The sequence below is a fragment of the Oreochromis niloticus genome, linkage group LG9 (genome assembly GCF_001858045.2).
Source record: "Oreochromis niloticus isolate F11D_XX linkage group LG9, O_niloticus_UMD_NMBU, whole genome shotgun sequence".
NCBI classification, from domain to species: Eukaryota; Metazoa; Chordata; class Actinopteri; order Cichliformes; family Cichlidae; genus Oreochromis; species Oreochromis niloticus.
Genome location: NC_031974.2, coordinates 31,561,523 through 31,583,590, shown reverse-complemented (window position 1 = coordinate 31,583,590; position 22,068 = coordinate 31,561,523). Strand labels below are relative to the sequence as shown.

General features: G+C 42.8%; 1 protein-coding gene and 1 long non-coding RNA gene across 2 annotated transcripts; one reads left to right on the top strand and one right to left on the bottom strand.

Annotated features, from left to right (window-relative positions):
* Positions 1–8,001: 8,001 nt before the first annotated feature.
* On the top strand, positions 8,002–15,508 carry LOC112847798 (protein ALP1-like). The gene is made up of 3 exons (XM_025910218.1): positions 8,002–8,010; positions 9,037–9,869; positions 15,343–15,508. The coding sequence occupies exons 1-3, from the start codon at positions 8,002–8,004 to the stop codon at positions 15,506–15,508; spliced, it is 1,008 nt and encodes a 335-aa protein (XP_025766003.1).
* A 638-nt stretch (positions 15,509–16,146) lies between these two features.
* Positions 16,147–16,661, bottom strand: LOC112847750 (uncharacterized). The gene is made up of 2 exons (XR_003221510.1): positions 16,406–16,661; positions 16,147–16,187 (listed from the first exon to the last, which is right to left on the bottom strand). It is a non-coding gene; the product is annotated as an uncharacterized LOC112847750 (long non-coding RNA).
* Positions 16,662–22,068: the final 5,407 nt, after the last annotated feature.

Below are 22,068 nucleotides of genomic sequence, written 5' to 3'. Positions count from 1 at the left end.
CCATGTTGTAGTCATATGAGGGGTGAGGCAATTACCTGAACAATGTGTTTATATGTATATATCTATATATATCTCTCTATATATATCTCTCTATCTCTCTCTCTCTCTCTCTCTCTCTCTACATATATATATATATATATATATATATATATATATATATATATATACATATTTAATTAACTCAGGTAGTTGCTCCTTTGTCTTGAGTTGAAACCTTCTGTGACCTTATTTACCATTTCATTTGCCCTCTCCAAAGACGTTTGCATTTATAAACATTTCCTCTTTGAATTCTTGCCATGGCACTGATACTTGGAAATCTCTTTAGTACTGTGTTGCCATGGAAATTCAGCTCCACTGAGCTGTTGAAGGATATATGTGTGTGAATGTCTGTGCAGTAGTGCCAAAAGAAAGGGACAAAAGCATGATTACTGAAATCGCTGAAGAGATAATCTGTAAAATGTTGACAGTTTTCACGTAAGTTCCTGGCATAATGTTTTCTTCACTTTGGAGATAGTTATTTGTAGATTTCAACATGTGAGTCATAATGGGATTATTGAAGACCCTGAGACTTCTTGAATTCATACCACAGTGGGGACAGTGCATTAATCTTTTAGTATTTAAACCTTTCTATCTGTTACGTGTTGGTAATATACATGTTTCAATGAATAAAACTAGGATAGAGAGAGAACTTTTAAGCCCATTTTAATTTTAACAACTTTTGTGTCTAAAAGGCCTACATTTGCAGCCAGGTTTATTCGTTTTTATGTGTGAAAAAACAGTAAATTTGTGAGTAGTCAAATGCAGCACTTGCTGGTTGATAAACTGTCACAATGTTTGTGTCACTAAACAAGGCTGTTTTCCTTGCACACATATATGAAGCAGTTCAATCAGGGACTGTTTAATTAAAGAAAAATAGTAGATCATGGTCTGGCTATAAAGCTGGCCTTAGAAGAGTGGCAACATTGGTTGGAGGGAAGTGAGCACCCAGTGTTGGTCTGGACCAGCACCATAGACCCCGTTGAGCAACATATGCGGCGCTGCCGCCAGGCGTGGCAGTCCATGGAACAAAATAAGTGGCTGGCCGATCGACCCAAATTAAGGCTGTTACTTGTGTCGACTGCAGCCCTATAACCATCAAATGGCATCTGAGACTCAAAGGTTTGAAAAACAAAAACCATCTTCAAAGGCCTCGTCTCCTTAAATGCCACAGAACTGACCGTTTGGACTTTGCAAGAGAGCATCAACCATGGAACATTGAAAGGCAGAAGAAAGTCTTATTATCTGATAAGAAAAAGGGTAACCTTGATGGTCCTGATGGTTTTTAATGTTACTGGCATGACAAGCAGATCCCACCTGAGATATTTTCTATGCGCCACAGTGGAGGGGGCGCCATAATGGTTAGGAATGCTTTTTCCTTCAGTGGAACAATGGAGCTTCAGGAGGTGCAGGGGCATCAAACGGCCACTGGCTTTGTCCAGATGTTGCAAAGAGTATCCTTCATGACTGAGGGCCCTCGCCTGTGTGGTAATGACTGGGTTTTTCAAAAGCACAATGCTACAGTACACAAAGGACAAGGGACTTCTTCCAGGAGAATAACATCACTCTTTTGGACCATGCTGATCTCCTGATCTAAATCCAATTGAGAACCTTTGGGGATGGATGCCAAGGGAAGTTTCCAAAAATGGACAACAGTTCCAGACAGTAGATGCTCTTCGTGTGGCTGTCTTCACCAGTTGGAGAAATGTTCCCACTCACCTCATGGAAACGCTTGCATCAAGCAAGCTGCAACAAATTTTCTAAGTGATCAACAATAATGGTGGAGCTCATGAACTCATTACCAAGTTTGTTTGGACTTTTGATTTCAGTTTTGGGGGATTTACAGGGTTTTTGGAGGTGTGGTCCTAAACTTTTGATCAGCGGTAAAAGAGCCTGATTCAGTTTAAGTGTTGTTTTCAATAAATTGCATGCTCAAAAAATATTTTGTCTCACTCCCATTTCTTTTTGTTTCATGTTGAAGCTCTACTTGGAACCTTGTGAAGATCCAACCATGCAAAATATGATTTTTTGCCATTTTTCAAGTGGTGTTAAACTTTTGATGTATACATGTATAACCAATAGCTATTTGAATCTTAAAATCTTGTGATCTCTATAATCTTAAATATCATTTTTTGATATCCCAGATTTCAGTTTAGAGTTAGTTTTTATTAAACTCAAACCATGAACGTTACCTAAACTTATCAAATTAGTTTCAGTTTTCAGTCTCAAGAAGGACTTCTCATTTTAGTAAAAGTAACCATCCAATGAGCAAGTAACTGTACAGACATAATAATGATATTCAGAAAAACAACTGTCATTCGGTGAACATTAAATTTGGGTATTATGTATTTGTATTATGGTTCCACAATTATTTAGATTATCAAACCCTCAAAGTATTTTTAAAAATTTGATTATAAGGTCTGTCAGTGGTGCAGAGGCAAGACAGAAAATGTCCAAAAATCCTATTTCCTGAGAAATCTGTTAAAAAACAAAATAAAAACAAAACCTACAGCATCCTTAAATTCTCCATTGATCTAAGTGCTCAATACAGTCCTTGCTTGCAACACAGCAGCAAGAGTACTTGCTCCATTTTTGACGTGTTTTACAGTGAATAATTTATATTTCCAAAACAGATATTAGTACTTTTTAACAAACATAAATAAACAACATCTTACAGGAAAATACAGAGAATGTTTATTTTTTCAGTGCAGACAGAACTAGAAACCTGTAGGCAGACAGATGAATGTATGTTACCTTAGAATGGGAAGCGCATTGTTAGAAATAATTCTGCCAGATCTTCCATCCATTCCACAGCCTGCTGGTTTTCTCTACAGGGTTGTTATTATAGTGGAACTGTTATTACAGTGAAGATTGGATATCACAGGGCATGTGTACAGGAGTTAGATGTCAGAGCAAGACAGTGCAATACTCAGACATTCCTTTTCTCACAGAGCTCTGGGTTTTGTTCATGTGTGGATCTTACGTCTGACAACAAGTCACCCGCTTAACAGATGACATCAGTACACAGGATGCAGGAAAAAAATGATATAAAGCCTATTTACTGTCTTATCAAACTGAAGAAAAAGAAGAGACATCATTCCATTAGTCTGTGTTACTCTTTAGAAAGGAAAACATTAAAGCCGCTAAGAAATGCCAGATGATCCTCATCAGGATGGACCGAAGACAGGAAACATGCTAATTTAAACACTCCACAGTTGACCACTCATAGCTGTAACACAGAGAAATAAAAGAAAATTCAAATGTAAATGAGAAAAAGGTCTCATTAAAACCAAAAGGAAAAGAAAAAAGAGCAGTTTTTTATTAAATGAACATGCTACACAGTTACACGGGTCAATAATCACATCGTTTGCATAATCAAAATGAGAAATAGCCGGATGAATTATTATTATTGACGCTTAAATGTGATAAAATGGAAGATGTAATTTTTAAAAACCACTTGTTACATTAAGATTTAATACAATTAAGATTGTTTTATGCCTTGTAAACACAGATACAATGTGTTTTACAGGGAAAACGGTACAGGGCCACAGTACTAAAACCATTGAAAGATGAATCACTGAATGATTTGATCTTAGGAATCTCCATCACCATCACCAAAACAGTACATGAGGAAACAGTGTTTTATCCCTTCTATAGACTTTCAGAGTTTTGAAGAACGAATGCCAAAGCACATATAACAACATGTAGTGATGTAGTAATTTATTAAAAACTGGCTTTTCCTTAACTTTAAATAGCTTCAAACGCTCTGTCATTAAAAGGGACTGAAATGTTAAGGTCTTACATGAATGTAAGTGAATCAGTACTACTTAAACACTAGCATTTGTACTTAGTACAGAATGTCTGTACTTTCGCCAGCTCTGCATATAGCCAGCTGAAACATTATACCTAGAGAAAATCAGGTTCATCTTGGAAACTGCAGCATTCTTTAAAAAAATCAAACACAAACTTAAAATAAGTTGTCTGTGGGTAAATTGGCCTTAATGAGTCTGCCCCCAGCTACCAGCTGCTTCCCTATTCCATTTTCTTTTCCCCTCCTTTTTCTCATTTATCTTACATTAGTTTATCAAATAGTGAAAAAAAAATATATCGGTGCAATAACTCCTGCATATCAATGTCAGGATTTTGCACAAATCCGTCCCCTAACAGCATGTAAAATAAAAATGTCTAAAATAAACATTCAAAAAAAATCAGTGAGACATATTTGGTCTTTCTGTGATGAAACATTTCAGTGCATTTTCCATGCATCCACCATCTGTTCCAACTGTAGTGCTCTTATCTAAACAGCACTAGACACATTTTCCAGATGTGGGCTGCTAGCTTTTGTTCTCCTGCCTCCTTTGACTTAATGTCACTAGCTGCGTTCATGTGTGGCTGATGAGTCACACACCTGCTTAATGCAGATTATTAGGCCTTTGTCTTGTTAGTGACTTAATTTTCTGCCCTCATCAACTTTTATTAAAACACACCGAGTGTGTTTTGCTTTTTGCCTCAAATGAGCCTGAGGTAACCATCTAACAGGACACCTGAGACAGAGCCTGTTTCATTTATAATATTAAAAAAATATTGTTTTAGTTATATATTGTAAAATTTATAAAACTTCTCACCTTGTCATAAAGGGACACTTTTAGAGAATTCAACAGCTTTGTGAATTCATTTGGTTAATCTGCCTTTCTCCAACCGTAGTGACAGTGTCCATACGTAAGACTTTCTTTGTCTTTTGTCATCGCTACTTTGAAGTTTGGAAAACTAATTCTGCATTAGTGGCAAACTCAAGATAGCTGAGATAGCCCCATGGGGTTCCCTCCATCTAGGTGACATGACAGGAGGATTTTCCCTCTGCATATAAATATATTTGACGTCAACCTGCACAGGTTTAGATTTAATTTGCATGTTATCAGGGATTTTATACAATAAAATCTACACATTTTTAGATTAAGCTTTTAACTTAACTTGCATTGACTGTAAAAAAATGAATATGGCTTTGATTCTAAAGTAATGAAGTCCTGGAACTGCAACGCAATTTGCATCTCTGCTATGACTGGAACAAGCAAAAGATTAATAGTGGGAGTAGAGCTGTGGAACTGAACACATTACAAAACAGAAAAGGAAAAAAAAACCAAAATATACTGGAGTCTTACCACAGATTTTATCTATAACTACTGAGTTTCAAACCCTTACACAATGTTAGGGTAAGGATAACATTGTAAAGCATTGTAGACCTACACAGGGTCATCCATCCATCCATCCATCCTCTTCCACTTATCCTTTTCAGGGTTGCAGAGGGGGCTGGAGCCTATCCCTGCTGTCTTAGGACAGGAGGCAGGGTAAACCCTGGACAGGTCAGTTTATTATGTCTTCATTTTCTACAATTAGCTTTCATGTAATGAAATGTGCTATATAAATATAATTGTCATTGATGTTGTTATCTGTAAATTGTATACCCTTGATGAACTTGGTTTGTACTATTCCCTTTTACAAATATTTACAAATGACTAATAGTTCTGGTTTGAGTCATACAAAATTGAAAAAAAAATTGAAATTAGAAACATTGAAAAGTCAAAGAACAACTGAAGTTTCTCCTTTTCAGTCTAATATGGGTCATCTTCTGGTTTTCATCAAATACTGTCAATAACTGCTCAATAAAATTTCAACAATCACAGATTGATTTAACTCAACGGTGTTACCATAGCAGAGGCTTTACAAAAGGAAATCATAGACCTAACAATGTTGTGCCTACAATGTAATTCTTGATAATTAGAAAAATGCAACTGAAAGTGTCTTGCAAAAAAACCCCAAAAGCATTTAAGCAATTCATAAATTTAATGTAATACAACGTGTAATACATCTATAGTTTATATTCAGATCTTACTGTTTCCTATGCCACGACAGTGATAAGTCTCCTAACTTAAACAGTATTTGGAGCAGCTTCAATTCCTGTATTTAACTAGATGTTATTGATAGAGCGTTACCAGTAAAGCACTTAAACCAGCATTATTATTATGTCAGTATTTTGCCAAGGTCACCCCCTTCATATACAAATTCAACACATGCTGGATATCTTTCCCTTATCTGGCTTCACTTAATCTAACATCCGTTAGCAATTAACAATCAACAGCAATTAGCCCAATCAGTTACAAGACTGTTTCGGTTAAATGTCCTAAACAAAAGAAAAAGGAAACTCAAAAAAGGGAAACAAAATTATACTGATAAGTAAGCTTGTTTTTTTAGTTTCTATTTTACAAGGTCAACAAGTAGAAGATGCAAGGTTTACATGTCCTGTGATTAAATTGCTGTTGTTAATTTTGGAACTGTGAAATGAGTTATTTCATCAGACCCTGTTACAATTTGCAGACCAAGGATTGGGAACACTTATTTTCTGGACTGTATATGAATAAAGAAAAGAAAGATGCAGTGGATTTGTACATGTTAATCTCTTAAATTAAATTAAGGTGTTTAGCATAATTTACCATGCCAATGTATCCGTAGAAAGAAGTCAATTAACTTTGTAAACCTGAAAACCTAAGGTTAACTTTCACTTCATAGTGCAGACCGTAGCACCCAGCAGCTTACCTGATCAAGCTAATGTGACCTCATCACTGGAGAAAAACTCAAATCTAATTAATCTAATTAAGTACCTTGATTTGAGCTGCTATTGTAAATTGGTGGCACCATGGTTCTCTGTGATGACAATAATTAGCTGATGCAGTTGATGTCCCAGGGGCATTACACAAATGTTGGTCTCATGACTGTTACTATCCAATCAATAAAGGGAACACGGTTTGCTCTACATATGTGTGAAAAGGGCTTCTTCTTCTTCTTCTTGACTTTTACAACATTGATCCACTAGTGACAAAATAAACACTATTCTAATGAAGAAGGTTTGAATCTAATCACTGAATTAAAAATATGTGTCACGACGTGGGGGATCAGCAAGGCGCTGATCATTATGTTCCTCTCTCTCACTCTCTCTTTCTCTCTCTCTCTGTCTCTCTCTCTCTCTCCTGTTTTGCTGGGGTGAAACTCATAGTGGGTTCACGCCCTCGGTCCACACCTCCCTGTATTGGAAACACCTGGACCTAATCAAGACCAGCCGGTATTTAAGAGGGGAAAGGTCTGTTGTGAGGTGCTGGATCATTGTTAAACTCTCGTCAGTTACAAGTTCAAGCCAAAGTTTCTCGTGCCTGTGTGCAGAATATTAACGTGCGTGTCTTTGTATCTAGATTCCCCGGACCCATCCCTGTGTTCCCCGAGCAATGTGTGGAAGGAGCGACTGGTCACAAAGTGGAGAGAGAGAGGTTGGAGTGGAGCGGGTGTGTGATTCCTCTTTTCCCCGGATCCCTGGAGCCCTGCCCCCCTCACGTCTTGTATATGGCACTATCCCCGCACAGCCTGTAAATACACTTGGTGAAGAGATTGTAAATAAACTTTCATTGTTAACTCGCAACTCACGAGTCCTGCGTGTGGATCCTCAAGGGCAACCCGTGACAATATCATGAACACATCACTCTGTTGATAGTAATGTTTGATTTAAGCTTTCTTTTAAAATTTCTTCATTTAAGGAAAAAATACACAGAATGTGAGCATAATAAACGGACTTCAGGTACCAATGGTACAGTGAATTGAGTCCAACACTGGCAAGAAAATTATCCTTTTATATAGCAGTGGTGGGAGTATATACATTTTTGCACATGCACAGAAGAAATCCAGTTTTCAGTATTAATCAGACAGCTACAAGGTCAATAACCACAGGATGTCCTTAATGAGGTAATGGAAAACACCAGCCAAAGTGGAATGAGTACGGCTGGGGTGCTGCTTTCAGATAGTTGGTGTTCTATACATACTTTTTTCACATTTATTATTCCTGAAACACACATTCACATTCTGTCGTCTGTTGTTTTGTTCGGGGAACTAACCTCTTTTAATGTGAATGTGTCAACTCTCGTCATGGTCCAGGTGAGTGCCTGTATTTTTCCATTGAGTTGGTGGTTCCACCTCTGGGAGGAGTCACCGCATTCCACTGTGCTGTCCACACCTGTTGGCAATCAAGCTGTCAGTAGTTAAGTCCGGCACTCTCAACGGCTGAGTCCGAATTCAGGGGAAGGATGCTCATAAGGACACTACCTACCTACGTCACAAGGTAGTGTCCTTAGACGGACGGGTAGTCAGGAAGTGAGCGGCTTGGACAGCCCCCTTTTTTTTCTCCGTCGAAACTTTATTCAAACAAATCTAAACGGCTGTGGACAACCTGCCGTCATTCGAGTCCGCCCACAATTCAACGTTTTTGCCGATCGCCAACGGCACGTGCGAAAACTGGAAAAATGGATCGGATAATGTTGCTCCGTGCCATGTGCACTGTTCTAATCCAAGAGGAGCTACAAAACCAGCACCAACGTCACGGGCATGTGTGGTACCTCAGGCTCATCAGAGCCAGTCACATCCAGGTAAAATAAGCTACCCTAAACTACACACATTTAGGAATCACTCAGCCATCCCAGCCAGGGAAACCAGCAGTCAGCTGAGACTGAAGAAGTCAGTTGGATGAGTGATCAAAACATGTCCCCCACTGAAAACGCGACGTCCAAATGAACAGAATCAACTGTTAAGTCCAATTGATAATGTCAATAACTGAATGATAGCCAGTCATGCGTACACAGTCACCATATCATAAAGAAATACATAAAGTAAATGTCCCTGAAGCTGATATGACAACATGCAGTTTGCATTTACAACCATGAATTGGATCCTGTAACTCGTGTGTGTACCTGGAATGGCAGTAAAAATGTCACAAAGCTGAAAACAGGGTACCTTAGAGTACAGCTGTACTACTGCACTGTGACAATACTTATGCATTGTCACAGTGCAGTAGTACATGTCACATAAGCATAATAATCAGAATAATGCTTGGATCCCTCAAAATAAATGAAACCATACCCTGCCACCATAACTGTTCATGTTGTTCTCCACCTTTCATCCAAGCAGAGTAGAACCATATACTGCAGGATCAACCTGAGTGTTCCCGTCCTGGACCGTTTCTACAACCAGGAGGACACGAGGCCCGATTTTCGGCTAAGCAGGGAGTCCCTGGCAATGTTGCTAAATCTCCTGGACCAGGATCGGCGCCATGGTTGGGGTGCCACAATTGAGATCCTGGTGTTCATTTTCTGGTTGGCAAGTGGAGCATCCTACAGGGTGGTGTCAAGAGTGTTTGGGATGCCTCGTTCCACTGTCCACACCATTGTCCACCGTGTCACAGAAGAAGTGGTGGCCATTCGCCACCAGGTCATCCACCTCCCAAAGACACCAGAGGACCTGGAGGCAGTGTCCCGTGGGTTTGCAGGGCTGGCAAGCCACAGAGCCTTCCTGAAAGCGGTGGGCGCAATCGACGGCTGCCACATCCGCATCAAGTGTCCAAGCGGCCCTGATGGTCAGTGCTACAGAAACAGGAAACTGTTTCCATCTATCATCCTGCAGGCAGTTTGTGACCATCAGGGCTGCTTCATCGACACCTACGTGGGCTGGCCTGGTTCGGTGCACGATTCCAGGGTGCTCCGCCACAGCCCACTGTACAGACAATCAGTCTACCCTCCTCCAGGACATTTCATCCTCGCAGATGGAGGGTACCCATGCCTCCAACGTCCACTCCCCCTTATCACACCCTACAAGAGGCCAGTCCGAGGTGTGGGAGCCCAGTGCTTCAACAGCCACCATTCCAGGGCACGCTCCATCATAGAGCGTGCGTTAGGACTGATGAAAACGAGGTTCAGGGCCATCTTCCTGCAAGCGCTAAAGGTGCACCACACCTTTTTCCCCACGTAAGTGACCATCCAATGACATGTGAATATTGCAACATGTAATGTTTGTGCGCAAATAGTGTGTGTGTATTACACACACACATATATATATATATATGTATATATATATATATATATATATGTATATATATATATATATATATATATATATATATATATGTATATATATATATATATATATATATATTTGTGTGTATATATATATACACACACACACTCACATATATAAGTATATAAATGTATGTATATATATATATATATATATATATATATAAATAAAAAACACCCATCTCGCCCCTGCGGGCGGTTTATCCTTCAAGCTTGGGTCCTCTACCAGAGACCTGGGAGCTTGAGGGTCCTGCGCAGTATCTTAGCTGTTCCCAGGACTGCGCTCTTCTGGACAGAGATCTCCGATGTTGTTCCCGGGATCTGCTGGAGCCACTCGCCTAGCTTGGGAGTCACCGCACCTAGTGCTCCGATTACCACGGGGACCACCGTTACCTTCACCCTCCACATCCTCTCGAGCTCTTCTCTGAGCCCTTGGTATTTCTCCAGCTTCTCGTGTTCCTTCTTCCTGATATTGCTGTCATTCGGAACCGCTACATCGATCACTACAGCCGTCTTCTTCTGCTTGTCTACCACCACTATGTCCTGTTGGTTAGCCACCACCATTTTGTCCGTCTGTATCTGGAAGTCCCACAGGATCTTAGCTCGGTCATTCTCCATCAACCTTGGGGGCATCTCCCATTTTGACCTCGGGACTTCCAGGTTATACTTGGCACAGATGTTCCTGTACACTATGCCGGCCACTTGGTTATGGCGTTCCATGTATGCCATAACCAAGTGGCCTAATGTATGCCTGCTAGCATCTTGCACCCTGCTGTTATGTGCTGGATTGTCTCTGGGGCATCTTTACACAGCCTGCACCTGGGGTCTTGCCTGGTGTGATAGACCCCAGCCTCTATGGATCTTGTACTCAGAGCTTGTTCTTGTGCTGCCATGATTAGTGCCTCTGTGCTGTCTTTCAGTCCAGCTTTGTCCAGCCACTGGTAGGATTTCTGGATATCAGCCACCTCCTCTATCTGCCGGTGGTACATACCGTGCAGGGGCCTGTCCTTCCATGATGGTTCCTCGCCTTCCTCCTCTTTCTTGGGTTTCTGCTGCCTGAGGTATTCACTGAGCACGCTGTCAGTTGGGGCCATCTTCGTGATGTATTCGTGGATGTTTCTTGTCTCATCCTGGACTGTGGTGCTGACACTCACCAGTCCCCGGCCCCCTTCCTTCCACTTAGCATACAGCCTCAGGGTGCTGGACTTGGGGTGAAACCCTCCATGCATGGTCAGGAGCTTCCTTGTCTTGATGTCAGTGGCTTCTATCTCCTCCTTTGGCCAGCCTATTACCCCAGCAGGGTACCTGATCACGGGCAGGGCGTAGGTGTTGATGGCCCGGATCTTGTTCTTACCGTTCAGCTGACTCCTCAGGACTTGCCTGACCCTCTGCAGGTATTTGGTGGTTGCAGCCTTTCTAGCGGCCTCTTCATGGTTCCCATTCGCCTGCGGGATCCCCAGGTACTTGTAACTGTCCTCTATGTCTGCAATGTTGCCTTCTGGTAGTTCAATCCCCTCAGTTCTGACTACCTTCCCTCTCTTTGTTACCATCTGACTACACTTCTCCAGTCCGAACGACATTCCAATGTCATTGCTGTATAGCCTGGTAGTGTGTATCAGTGAATTGATGTCTCGTTCACTCTTGGCATACAGCTTGATGTCATCCATGTACAACTGCTCCGTTCCGTAGTCGGTATCCGTAGCCAGTCTTGTTAATGATCTCACTGAGGGGGTTCAGGCCTGTGGGGACAGAGCATCTCCTTGGTAGATCCCGCACTTGATGGTGACTTGTGCTATGGGCTTGGAGTTGGCCTCTAGTGTTGTACGCCACATCCCCATTGAGTTCCTGATGAAGGCTCTTAGGGTCCTGTTGATCTTGTACAATTCTAGGCATTTCAGTATCCAGCTGTGGGGCATTGAGTCATAGGCCTTCTTGTAATCAATCCAGGCAGTGCACAGGTTGGTCAGTCTGGTCTTGCAGTCTCGGCTGACTGCTCTGTCTACCAGTAGCTGGTGTTTTGCGCCTCTGGTATTCTTGCCAATCCCTTTCTGTGCCCCGCTCATGTATTGACCCATGTGCCTGTTCATCTTAGCCGATATGATGCCTGACAGGAGCTTCCATGTAGTACTGAGGCAGGTAATTGGTCGGCAGTTGGATGGGACCGGTCCCTTCTTGGGGTCCTTGGGGTCCTTGGGGACCAGGACCGTCCGACCTTCGGTTAGCCATTCCGGGTGTCTCTCGTTAACTAGCAGCTGGTTCATTTGTGCTGCCAGACGCTCGTGGAGTGCAGTCAGCTTCTTCAGCCAGTAGGCGTGAACCATGTCGGGCCCTGGTGCTGTCCAACTCTTCATACTGGAGACCCTTTCTTGGATATCTGCCACTGTGATGGTTACTGGACCCTGTTCAGGGAGGTCGCTATGGTCTGCCCTCAGGTTGCGTCCTTCTCCCATATGCTCTTCCAGTATTTCTCCGTCTCCAGCCTTGGTGGTGCTGTTCTCTTATTGTTCCCTTGCCACTGAGAGTACACCTTTGCTGGTTCTGTGGAGAACAGCTGGTTTATTCTCCTGCCTTCTATCTCTCTGGTGTACCTCCTCAAGCGGCTGGCCAAGGCTGTGAGTCTTTGCTTGGCAGTTTCCAAGGCCTCAGGTATGGACAGCTTGCTGTATTTCTTATGCACCTTCTTTGTCGCACCTTTCTGCAACTCCGTTAGTTGGCTAACCTCCCTCTGTGCTACTTTGATCTTGCCCTCTAGCCTCCCTCTCCATGGAGGGTACTGCCCCTTGTGGCTGTTCAACTTGTAGCCAAGCATCTCACTGATCACTGCTGCTGTATTGTAGATCAGGTTGTTAGTGTCGGTAATCGTGGTTGTAGGTATCATCCGTAGTGCTGCATTAACATCATCTAGCAGACCTTCTGAGGGTACTTCACGTAATCTTGGTAACCGGCTATGGGGGATCCAGGTTTCAAGCTTGGCCATGATCCTATTTTTCAGGTCAGTTCCTCTCGCACTCAACGATCCTTCTCCTATCGCACTTGGGGCTGTGTACCCAATCTCGGGTGGGGGTGATGATATCTCCCCCCTGACCTGGTGTCCTGGCTCCTCCTTGCCGTAGCATTTATGTTGTACCTCGTCAATCTCTAGCTGTGATAGCAGTCCCTTCTTTCGAATGTTGGAACACTGAGCTACTAGTTGTTTCGCCGTCATTGTGGATGTTGGGTATCGAAGAATCCATAGGTCCCTCATCCTATTCATGTAACCCCTTCCGCCAGGGTTACTTGCGTAGTAGCATTCCAACAACGCCCTGTTTTCGTCTCTTGCCCACCGATGCCTTCTTGTTCCAGTAGCCCACTTGTCGTCAGGGTACCCTGGTTCCTCAACACCTGACACGGACCTTGTTGATCCGGGCGACGTCCGAACCGGCATGCCTTCATATTTATCTGTCTCGCTCATGTCTGCGGTAGGCTCACTTAGCATAGGGGGTCTAGCCTTAGGACCCTTACTGGATACAGACACCCCAGGCAGTTATCGAACTTGCGATCTTCTGCTCCAAAGGCGTGTAGTTTAACCACTACGCGCCTTTATATATATATATATACATACATATATACATATACATATATGTGTGTGTGTATATATATATACACACACACACACACACATATACAGGGAGTGCAGAATTATTAGGCAAGTTGTATTTTTGAAGAATAATTTTATTATTGAACAACAACCACGTTCTCAATGAACCCAAAAAACACATTAATATCAAAGCTGAATGTTTTTGGAAGTAGTTTTTAGTTTGTTTTTAGTTTTAGCTATTTTAGGGGGATATCTGTGTGTGCAGGTGACTATTACTGTGCATAATTATTAGGCAACTTAACAAAAAACAAATATATACCCATTTCAATTATTTATTTTTACCAGTGAAACCAATATAACATCTCCACAAATATACATTTCTGACATTCAAAAACAAAACAAAAACAAATCAGTGACCAATATAGCCACCTTTCTTTGCAAGGACACTCAAAAGCCTGCCATCCATGGATTCTGTCAGTGTTTTGATCTGTTCACCATCAACATTGCGTGCAGCAGCAACCACAGCCTCCCAGACACTGTTCAGAGAGGTGTACTGTTTTCCCTCCTTGTAAATCTCACATTTGATGATGGACCACAGGTTCTCAATGGGGTTCAGATCAGGTGAACAAGGAGGCCATGTCATTAGTTTTTCTTCTTTTATACCCTTTCTTGCCAGCCACGCTGTGGAGTACTTGGACGCGTGTGATGGAGCATTGTCCTGCATGAAAATCATGTTTTTCTTGAAGGATGCAGACTTCTTCCTGTACCACTGCTTGAAGAAGGTGTCTTCCAGAAACTGGCAGTAGGACTGGGAGTTGAGCTTGACTCCATCCTCAACCCGAAAAGGCCCCACAAGCTCATCTTTGATGATACCAGCCCAAACCAGTACTCCACCTCCACCTTGCTGGCGTCTGAGTCGGACTGGAGCTCTCTGCCCTTTACCAATCCAGCCACGGGCCCATCCATCTGGCCCATCAAGACTCACTCTCATTTCATCAGTCCATAAAACCTTAGAAAAATCAGTCTTGAGATATTTCTTGGCCCAATTTTGACGTTTCAGCTTGTGTGTCTTGTTCAGTGGTGGTCATCTTTCAGCCTTTCTTACCTTGGCCATGTCTCTGAGTATTGCACACCTTGTGCTTTTGGGCACTCCAGTGATGTTGCAGCTCTGAAATATGGCCAAACTGGTGGCAAGTGGCATCTTGGCAGCTGCACGCTTGACTTTTCTCAGTTCATGGGCAGTTATTTTGCGCCTTGGTTTTTCCACACACTTCTTGCGACCCTGTTGACTATTTTGAATGAAACGCTTGATTGTTCGATGATCACGCTTCAGAAGCTTTGCAATTTTAAGACTGCTGCATCCCTCTGCAAGATATCTCACTATTTTTGACTTTTCTGAGCCTGTCAAGTCCTTCTTTTGACCCATTTTGCCAAAGGAAAGGAAGTTGCCTAATAATTATGCACACCTGATATAGGGTGTTGATGTCATTAGACCACACCCCTTCTCATTACAGAGATGCACATCACCTAATATGCTTAATTGGTAGTAGGCTTTCGAGCCTATACAGCTTGGAGTAAGACAACATGCATGAAGAGGATGATGTGGACAAAATACTCATTTGCCTAATAATTCTGCACTCCCTGTACATATATATATATATATGTATACATATATATATATATATGTATACATACATATATACACGCACACACACACACACACACGTGTATGTTGTAACCACTACAGTTTGTGACAGCCTGTGCCGTCCTCCACAACATCTGCCTCAGTGCCGGTGACATCGTGGCCCCAGTGGATGAGCCTGAGGAAGATGGAGCAGAGGATGGGGAGGGGGAGGCTGGGTTGGAGGCAGTCAGTGGTGCTCTTTGGCGGGACCAACTGTCATCTGAGGTGTCAGCCCTGGAGGAGGTACCACCAGACCACGACTACTGTTAACAGGCAAGTGCAAATTTGTCTAGGAACCTTTTCTCTGGTGGCATATGGCACTTCATGGCACTCCTGCTTGCATATCTTTGACATCTTAGTGGTGCGGCAGCCATCGATACAGCCAGCCCTGCAAACCTGTGGATGGACGTTGCAGTGGACAGTGGGCTTCCCACTTATACCCTCTCCTGACCCTGGATACTTGCACTCCTAAAGGCAGGGGAAATAAAAACACGACAGTTAACACATGATAACACCACAACAATTCTTAGTAGGTGTACATTTACTAACTTGTGTCCTCATGACTTATCTGCTTGAGGACAACATACTTTGTATTTTGTCTTGAGGTTATCCCACTTTTTCCTTGCCTGCAAGGGGGTGACTGTCCCCTGCAAGCCCATCTTCTCCAGTATAGTCCTGATCACACCCGAAAAATAAGAGCAGACAGAAACCTTGGCAACTATGTTGATCCCCACATCCGAACGTTTGCACAGCAGAACGCCAGAGTAACACGGTCTGGACATCATAGGTTCTGTGCAGCATGAGGGTTAATGAAACTAAACTCATATATGGGTGTGAATTGATTTGTTCTTGTACCTCCATGCCACAGTGGCAGAATTCTTCACCCCAGTGAAGAGGTGGTCGTTTTCGCCTCGCAATCTGATGAGGAGAGTTGTTTGCTCTTTGTTTCCTGCAACGTATCACAAAACGATTAATTAGCAAGATATAACGTAGCTGTATGTGAGTGGCAATGCATGACAAACTGCTGGGGCCACCATACTAGTTCACGTGCAATCTATCATGGGGATTCTATGGATTATAAGCTAAATAAAGGCATATGCCCAGAGACTACCAACAGAACCGCTACGGGGGTTTAACTTTTGTAACACCAGATTTTCAAGTACTTACATTTGAATGCGGATTCCTCTCCCACTGTCACGCCCGGTTCGCCCGCCATTGTTCCGCTCCAAAATCCTTCTACTGGTTCGGAATTTATGCGGCAGGTGGCCCGCAATGAATCCTGGGATATAGTAGGACATGATGGATACATCGGACCATCCTTAGAATTCAGGGCAAAGTAGGACGCATTTGTCGCCACATTTTGAGTGCTCTTTGAATTCGGACAGTCCTCGTCGCGTCGCTGTGACGTCATTGCCTCCAAATATGGCATTTTAAGCATCCTTCCCCTGAATTCAGACACAGCCAACTACTCTTCACCAGATCTTCAGCTAACCTCTGTTAGTGCAAGCTGCCACAGCTCTCGTGAACTTTATCATAGTGAATTATTTTTACTCACCTCAGCTTCCCAGCTATGGCTGTTGTTCCCTTCACTCACCTGCCTGCCTCCCTGCCTCGCCTATTGGATTACTTGGATCAACTCCGTCTGGATTTACCTCCGCTCACCCAGACCACCTACCCCTGTATGCCGTTACGCTACCTTCGACAAGTAAGATATTGAACGTCGTAATTATTACTTACCTGAGGTTCACTGGAACCCGTTCCGAACCTGTGTGTCCTCTCATTACAGTGACTCTAAGTCTCCCTGTCTGACCCATCAGTCTATCTACTCCTCTGCCCCCATGTCACGAAGTTTCTAGTTTCACTGCTTCACAGTATTTAGTTGTGCTTCACGTTACTTCATAGCTCATGGTTGCATTCTAGCTCACAGTACATGTTTGATTTTTGTTGCTACACAGCTTGTAAATAAAGTGGTGTTATCATATTTATCAGTGCCTCTGTCTCTCTCTGCTGTTGGGTCCATTCACCTGGTTTGGCCTCTCGGACCTGACACCTGTATGATGAATTGCTCTACTTTAATCAGTCTTGGGAAGGCTACTTTTAAAATGTATTTCACTGCAGATTACAGAATACATGGCCCAAAATGTATTTTGTAATGCATTCCGTTAAGTTACTCGATGAGAGTAACATATTCTGAATACTTTGGATTAATTAATATATTGTCATGCTTTTTACAACTACATGAATGTGCTATTCCTGTGTGAATTATAACTATTATTGAAGGATACTTGCCACACCAATACCAACTAGATTTTTAAATCTTAAAATAAAATGAGTAACAGTAGGGTGGACATTAGGTAAGACTGCAATTTTTTTTTTTTTTTATTTTTTTTTTTTTAACCTGTCCCGTTTGGTTCTTTTGCCATCAGAATTATTGTCTAAAGGCGAAGAAAGATGCCCAACGGATTTACTTTACCAAATGGACCATCCCAGCCTTGCCGTAATGGTCCATTTGATTCACCTTTTATTGTTTATTTTATTTTCACTTGCTGAATACGGGACAGACTTGACTGGTGGAAAGAAAAGGGGAGAAAGAAAGAGGGAAAGAAAAACAGCTGAGAAGAGGGACGGGGGAGAAGGGCAAAAACCAAAAACCAACAGAATAAGCAGACAAAAAATACATATATCGATCACCTGGATCACCTGTTAAGAAAAAAAGAAAGCAAGCAGAAGAAAACGAGAGTAATAAACAACATCACAATGATCTATGGGAATATGACAGTAAATACTAAATATTAAACATTATTGTGCAGCACGTGAGATCGACAGCGCACAGTGTGCTTTGAGGTAGGAGCCAAAAAGGGTGTAGTTTGTGTGTGTGATCACCCGTGTGTGCACCTGTGAGCATGAACGCGCTTGTTTTTAAAAGGTTCCTTCATGTAATGATCTGCTAGAGGGTGTGGGGGGCCACTGCCCCATCCTCCAGGGCATGAAGCAGGTATGGAGGAGATCAAAACTCCAGACATCCAGAGGCCCCCAGAACACAAGAGACCAAGGAAGACCAACAGAGGGGCAGCCGCGTATGTTGTAACCACTATCCCAGAAAGAGCTGAGGAGAGTCCCAGATGAGGGGTCACTCAGCAGCCGCGGAGCAGAAGCCGGGGGGGTTGCAGTGACGTGCCCGTGAGCTCCGCCGGCAGCCAGCTGTGCCTGAGTGACCGAGCCCCGGGCCGAGAGGCCGAGGGCACCCCATCCCCGAAGTGGCCCGAGCGAGCCCCAGGCTCCAGGCCCCGATAAGCAGCCGCCAAGGAGTGAGCCGGTGGGTACCTGGGCGCCCACCCCCGGACACAAAGAACCACCAACGCACCGATGTCTGAGGGCGTCTGCCACCGGCAAAGACTGCAATTTTTGCAGTGATCTTGTATAGAAAACTATTTCTGTATCAGTAATGTTTTCTTTTTGTCTGTTAATAATCATGTGAAACTGCACATGATTATTTGCAGCTAGCAGGTTGTTAATGCTATCCATCAAGTCTAAAAACAGAATGTTAATACATGGAGATCCTGAAGGCAGCTCCAAAAATGATCAGATTATATTTTAAATATTTGTTCAGTTCAAATTATCTTACGGACGGGCGTACTTGAGTATTCAGAAACGGCCTAACAGTCTGCAGTCTATGAACTAACACCAGCTAACAATGTTAGCTCGGTGACGAGTATCCTTCATTAATAGTAATAAAAATCGCACAGCAATAACACGTCACCCATTCCAAGTAAGAAATGCATTTCTGCCTGTGCAATGCTGGCTCTGGGTCCAATGTGTAACTGACACACCACCAACATTAACAGGGCGCTTACATTAGAGCTGCTTATTGTGTGTTTTGTTTCGGTTTCCAGCAGTCGGAATCAGAGAAATTGTATTAATCCCAGATAGAAATTGCGTATTAAAAAAAAAAAAAAGAAAAGACGTGTTGTACTGCTCTCAGCAATGCAATATATGATACATGCTCATCCAACTGAGCTAAATCTACACCCGACTGCGTTCAGTCACCTAAATTGGAGAAGGCATACAGAGGGGATAGCCTAACATATTTCAACAAAGTAACTGTATTCTGATTGCCACCGATTTAAAACTTAACTGTAACAGAATACAACTACTCACATTTTGTATTTTAAATCCGTAACGCCATTACATGTATTCCGTTACTCCCCAACACTTTAATTAATTTATCGGCACCTGGACTTTAATAGCTCATATATATATAGATATATACTTTGCAGGATTGCTGTTTGAAATCTTATGCACAGTCACAAGACTTGAATGGTGTTTTGCGATGATTTTAAGGATTTAAGAATAATCAGTTTCAATTTTGTAAGATTCTATTGTAAGATCACTTTAAAAATCTTGCAACAACACTTGGGATATACAGCAAAATAATCTTCCTTGTATATGTTGCTACCCCACCCGGTCTGACAGGTGCCAGGGAGGGGTGCGATCCTAGATCCTGCAGCTGTGTATTAAAATAAAGAGGCACAGATCATGAACTTGTTTACAGTTCAACTGCAGGATTTATTCTCTTCCTCAACAAGGAAACGAGTCCTTAATCACCTCTCATCAGAACCAGCAACTCTTTGTCAGGTGTGGCATAACAGCTGTCCATAAATTGTCAAAAGTACAGGAATGACCTTAGCGAATATACACTGGCCATCATAACAATATATAACATTGGCTCACACTGGCCAGGGTACCTCAGCCTTTGTTCAGGTTACACATACATATCACTTGCATCACTAAATACAATATACTATAACTCACAGCCAGTAAATAGCAAATAACCATTCATGTACGGCACATTAGCGGCTATGTAAGCATTAATTACAGCCTTTGCATCTCCTCTTACCTCAACAAGAGGTTGAGGTATGAGTCTTCTCTTGCTCTCGGCGAAGGCGGTCGCACTTTTTTTCCTCCTCCTCTCCTCTCCCTTAGCTTCCCTGCTTAGCCTCTTGTGTCCTTGTCTAGTCTCGTGTTTTTTGTATTACTTTTCCATGGAACACTCTCTCACAGTCTGTTCTCTAAAACCTAAAGGAGGAATTATGGATTTGATCAACTGGTCTCTGAATGCAATTGACACCCCTTCTGGGGTCTGGGCTCGGGTGAGCCTGAGTGCTGAAGATATCTACCTCTTCGGAACCATGATAACAGGGTTCTTGCTGATCGGAGCTGGCTTGGCCCTGGCTTATCGAAGAATTAAGGAAGAGGAACCGGCTGTTCAAACCCCCACAAGGCTGCCCGCTGGGATTGAAACGATGGGACGAGGCGTGAGTTTCTCAAAAATGGCTCATCGAGTGCAGCACGGATAAGATCTTGGAGAACCGCACGGCTGCCGTGAATACTCAGAACAAGACCTCTTGAGTGCAAACTGGATTACATCTGGAGGGGCTCGCTTGGAATAACACCTCTGAGCGCAAATTGGATCACATCTTGGGAAGCCCACTGCGGTCGTGAGTTCTCAGAACCTGCCCTTTGAGCACAAGAATGACAACATCACGGGCGTAAGTTTGATAACATCATAGAAAGCTCACAGCTCTCCAACGGGAGATTGAGTGACCAGTGTTGGACTGTTAGAACAGCTTTGAAATTCATATGAGTTGTTCGCAATAAAGTTAAAACCACCATCACTTCACGCGGAGACCCCTTCAGCGCCAGCTGCGGTCTCAAGGCTGGAGCTGAACAAAAACACCCTGATAACGACTGTGTTGAGACTGTTCTTCCCATTCTATGCAAGGCCACCTGGGTTGGCTGGAAGACTGTTTACTTAGCCTGGCAGGGCGAAGGACACTGTCTCAGCTGAACTCTGGACACACACACACACGCACACAGACATATATACACATGCTGATATACACTCATCCCCCCTCCAAACGCCTTGGACGCTTATTCCCTTCTGATGCTGACGGTGGATCATGGAGACCAGCGCATAGGCTGGCCCGGATGTACTGTCGACATTGGCTGTCTCTCACCCTTTACCCATCCCTGTTGCTTGTCATGTGTTTCGTTGGTGTATTAAGAGTTTTTTTTTCATGTGCTATGTGCAGAGGTGTTTTTTGTTTTTTTGTTTTTTTCTGTTCTCAAACTGATCTCCCTGTTGGAGCTCAGTCTGGGGGGAGTTATTTTTTTCTCCTTATCTTTCCTCATGTTGTGCTTTTCCATGTTATACCCCTCTGACCTGTCTTCCCCATGTGATGTTTGTGTAATGTATGTATGGTCGGATGGGTAAGACGGCGCTGGCACGGCTGGCAGCCTTAACCCAATTTTCCTCGGGATGAATAAAGCATGATCAATCAATCAATCAATCAACAAGATATATAGAAAACATCCTATTACTGAAAACGTTCATTAGCATCGCTATGCTACTTGAAGCTCACTTTCCCTGCTAGCAGCAAGTCCATTAGCCTAGCACGATCACGTTCACATTACAATCTCATTCTAAAAACAATACTTCGGCATTACTTAACTTATAACGTTATCCTTTCATTGACAAGTTCACAACAGTCTTATTGCTTCTACTGTGTTACCTATGAGTCATTTTGAGGACTAGAAACTCACCTGTGTATTAAAATAAAGAGGCACAGATCATGAACTTGTTTACAGTTCAACTGCAGGATTTATTCTGCAGATTTGCCTCCAAGGGGGGGTTCACGCGCCTCCTGAGTGCTATGCGCCACCTAGTGGTATTTTTAAGTAATGCCATGGAAGATGGAAAGTGTAGTGGGAAAATACTGAATCAGCAATTAAAGACATAACAAACACACAAAAAAAATATAACTGGGGTG

Bases quoted from the DNA above. Each gene is read 5' to 3' on its own strand.
- LOC112847798 (XM_025910218.1), top strand. The intron at 9,870-15,342 runs GTAAGTGACCAT...CATCTGCCTCAG, and splicing joins CACCACACCTTTTTCCCCAC to TGCCGGTGACATCGTGGCCC.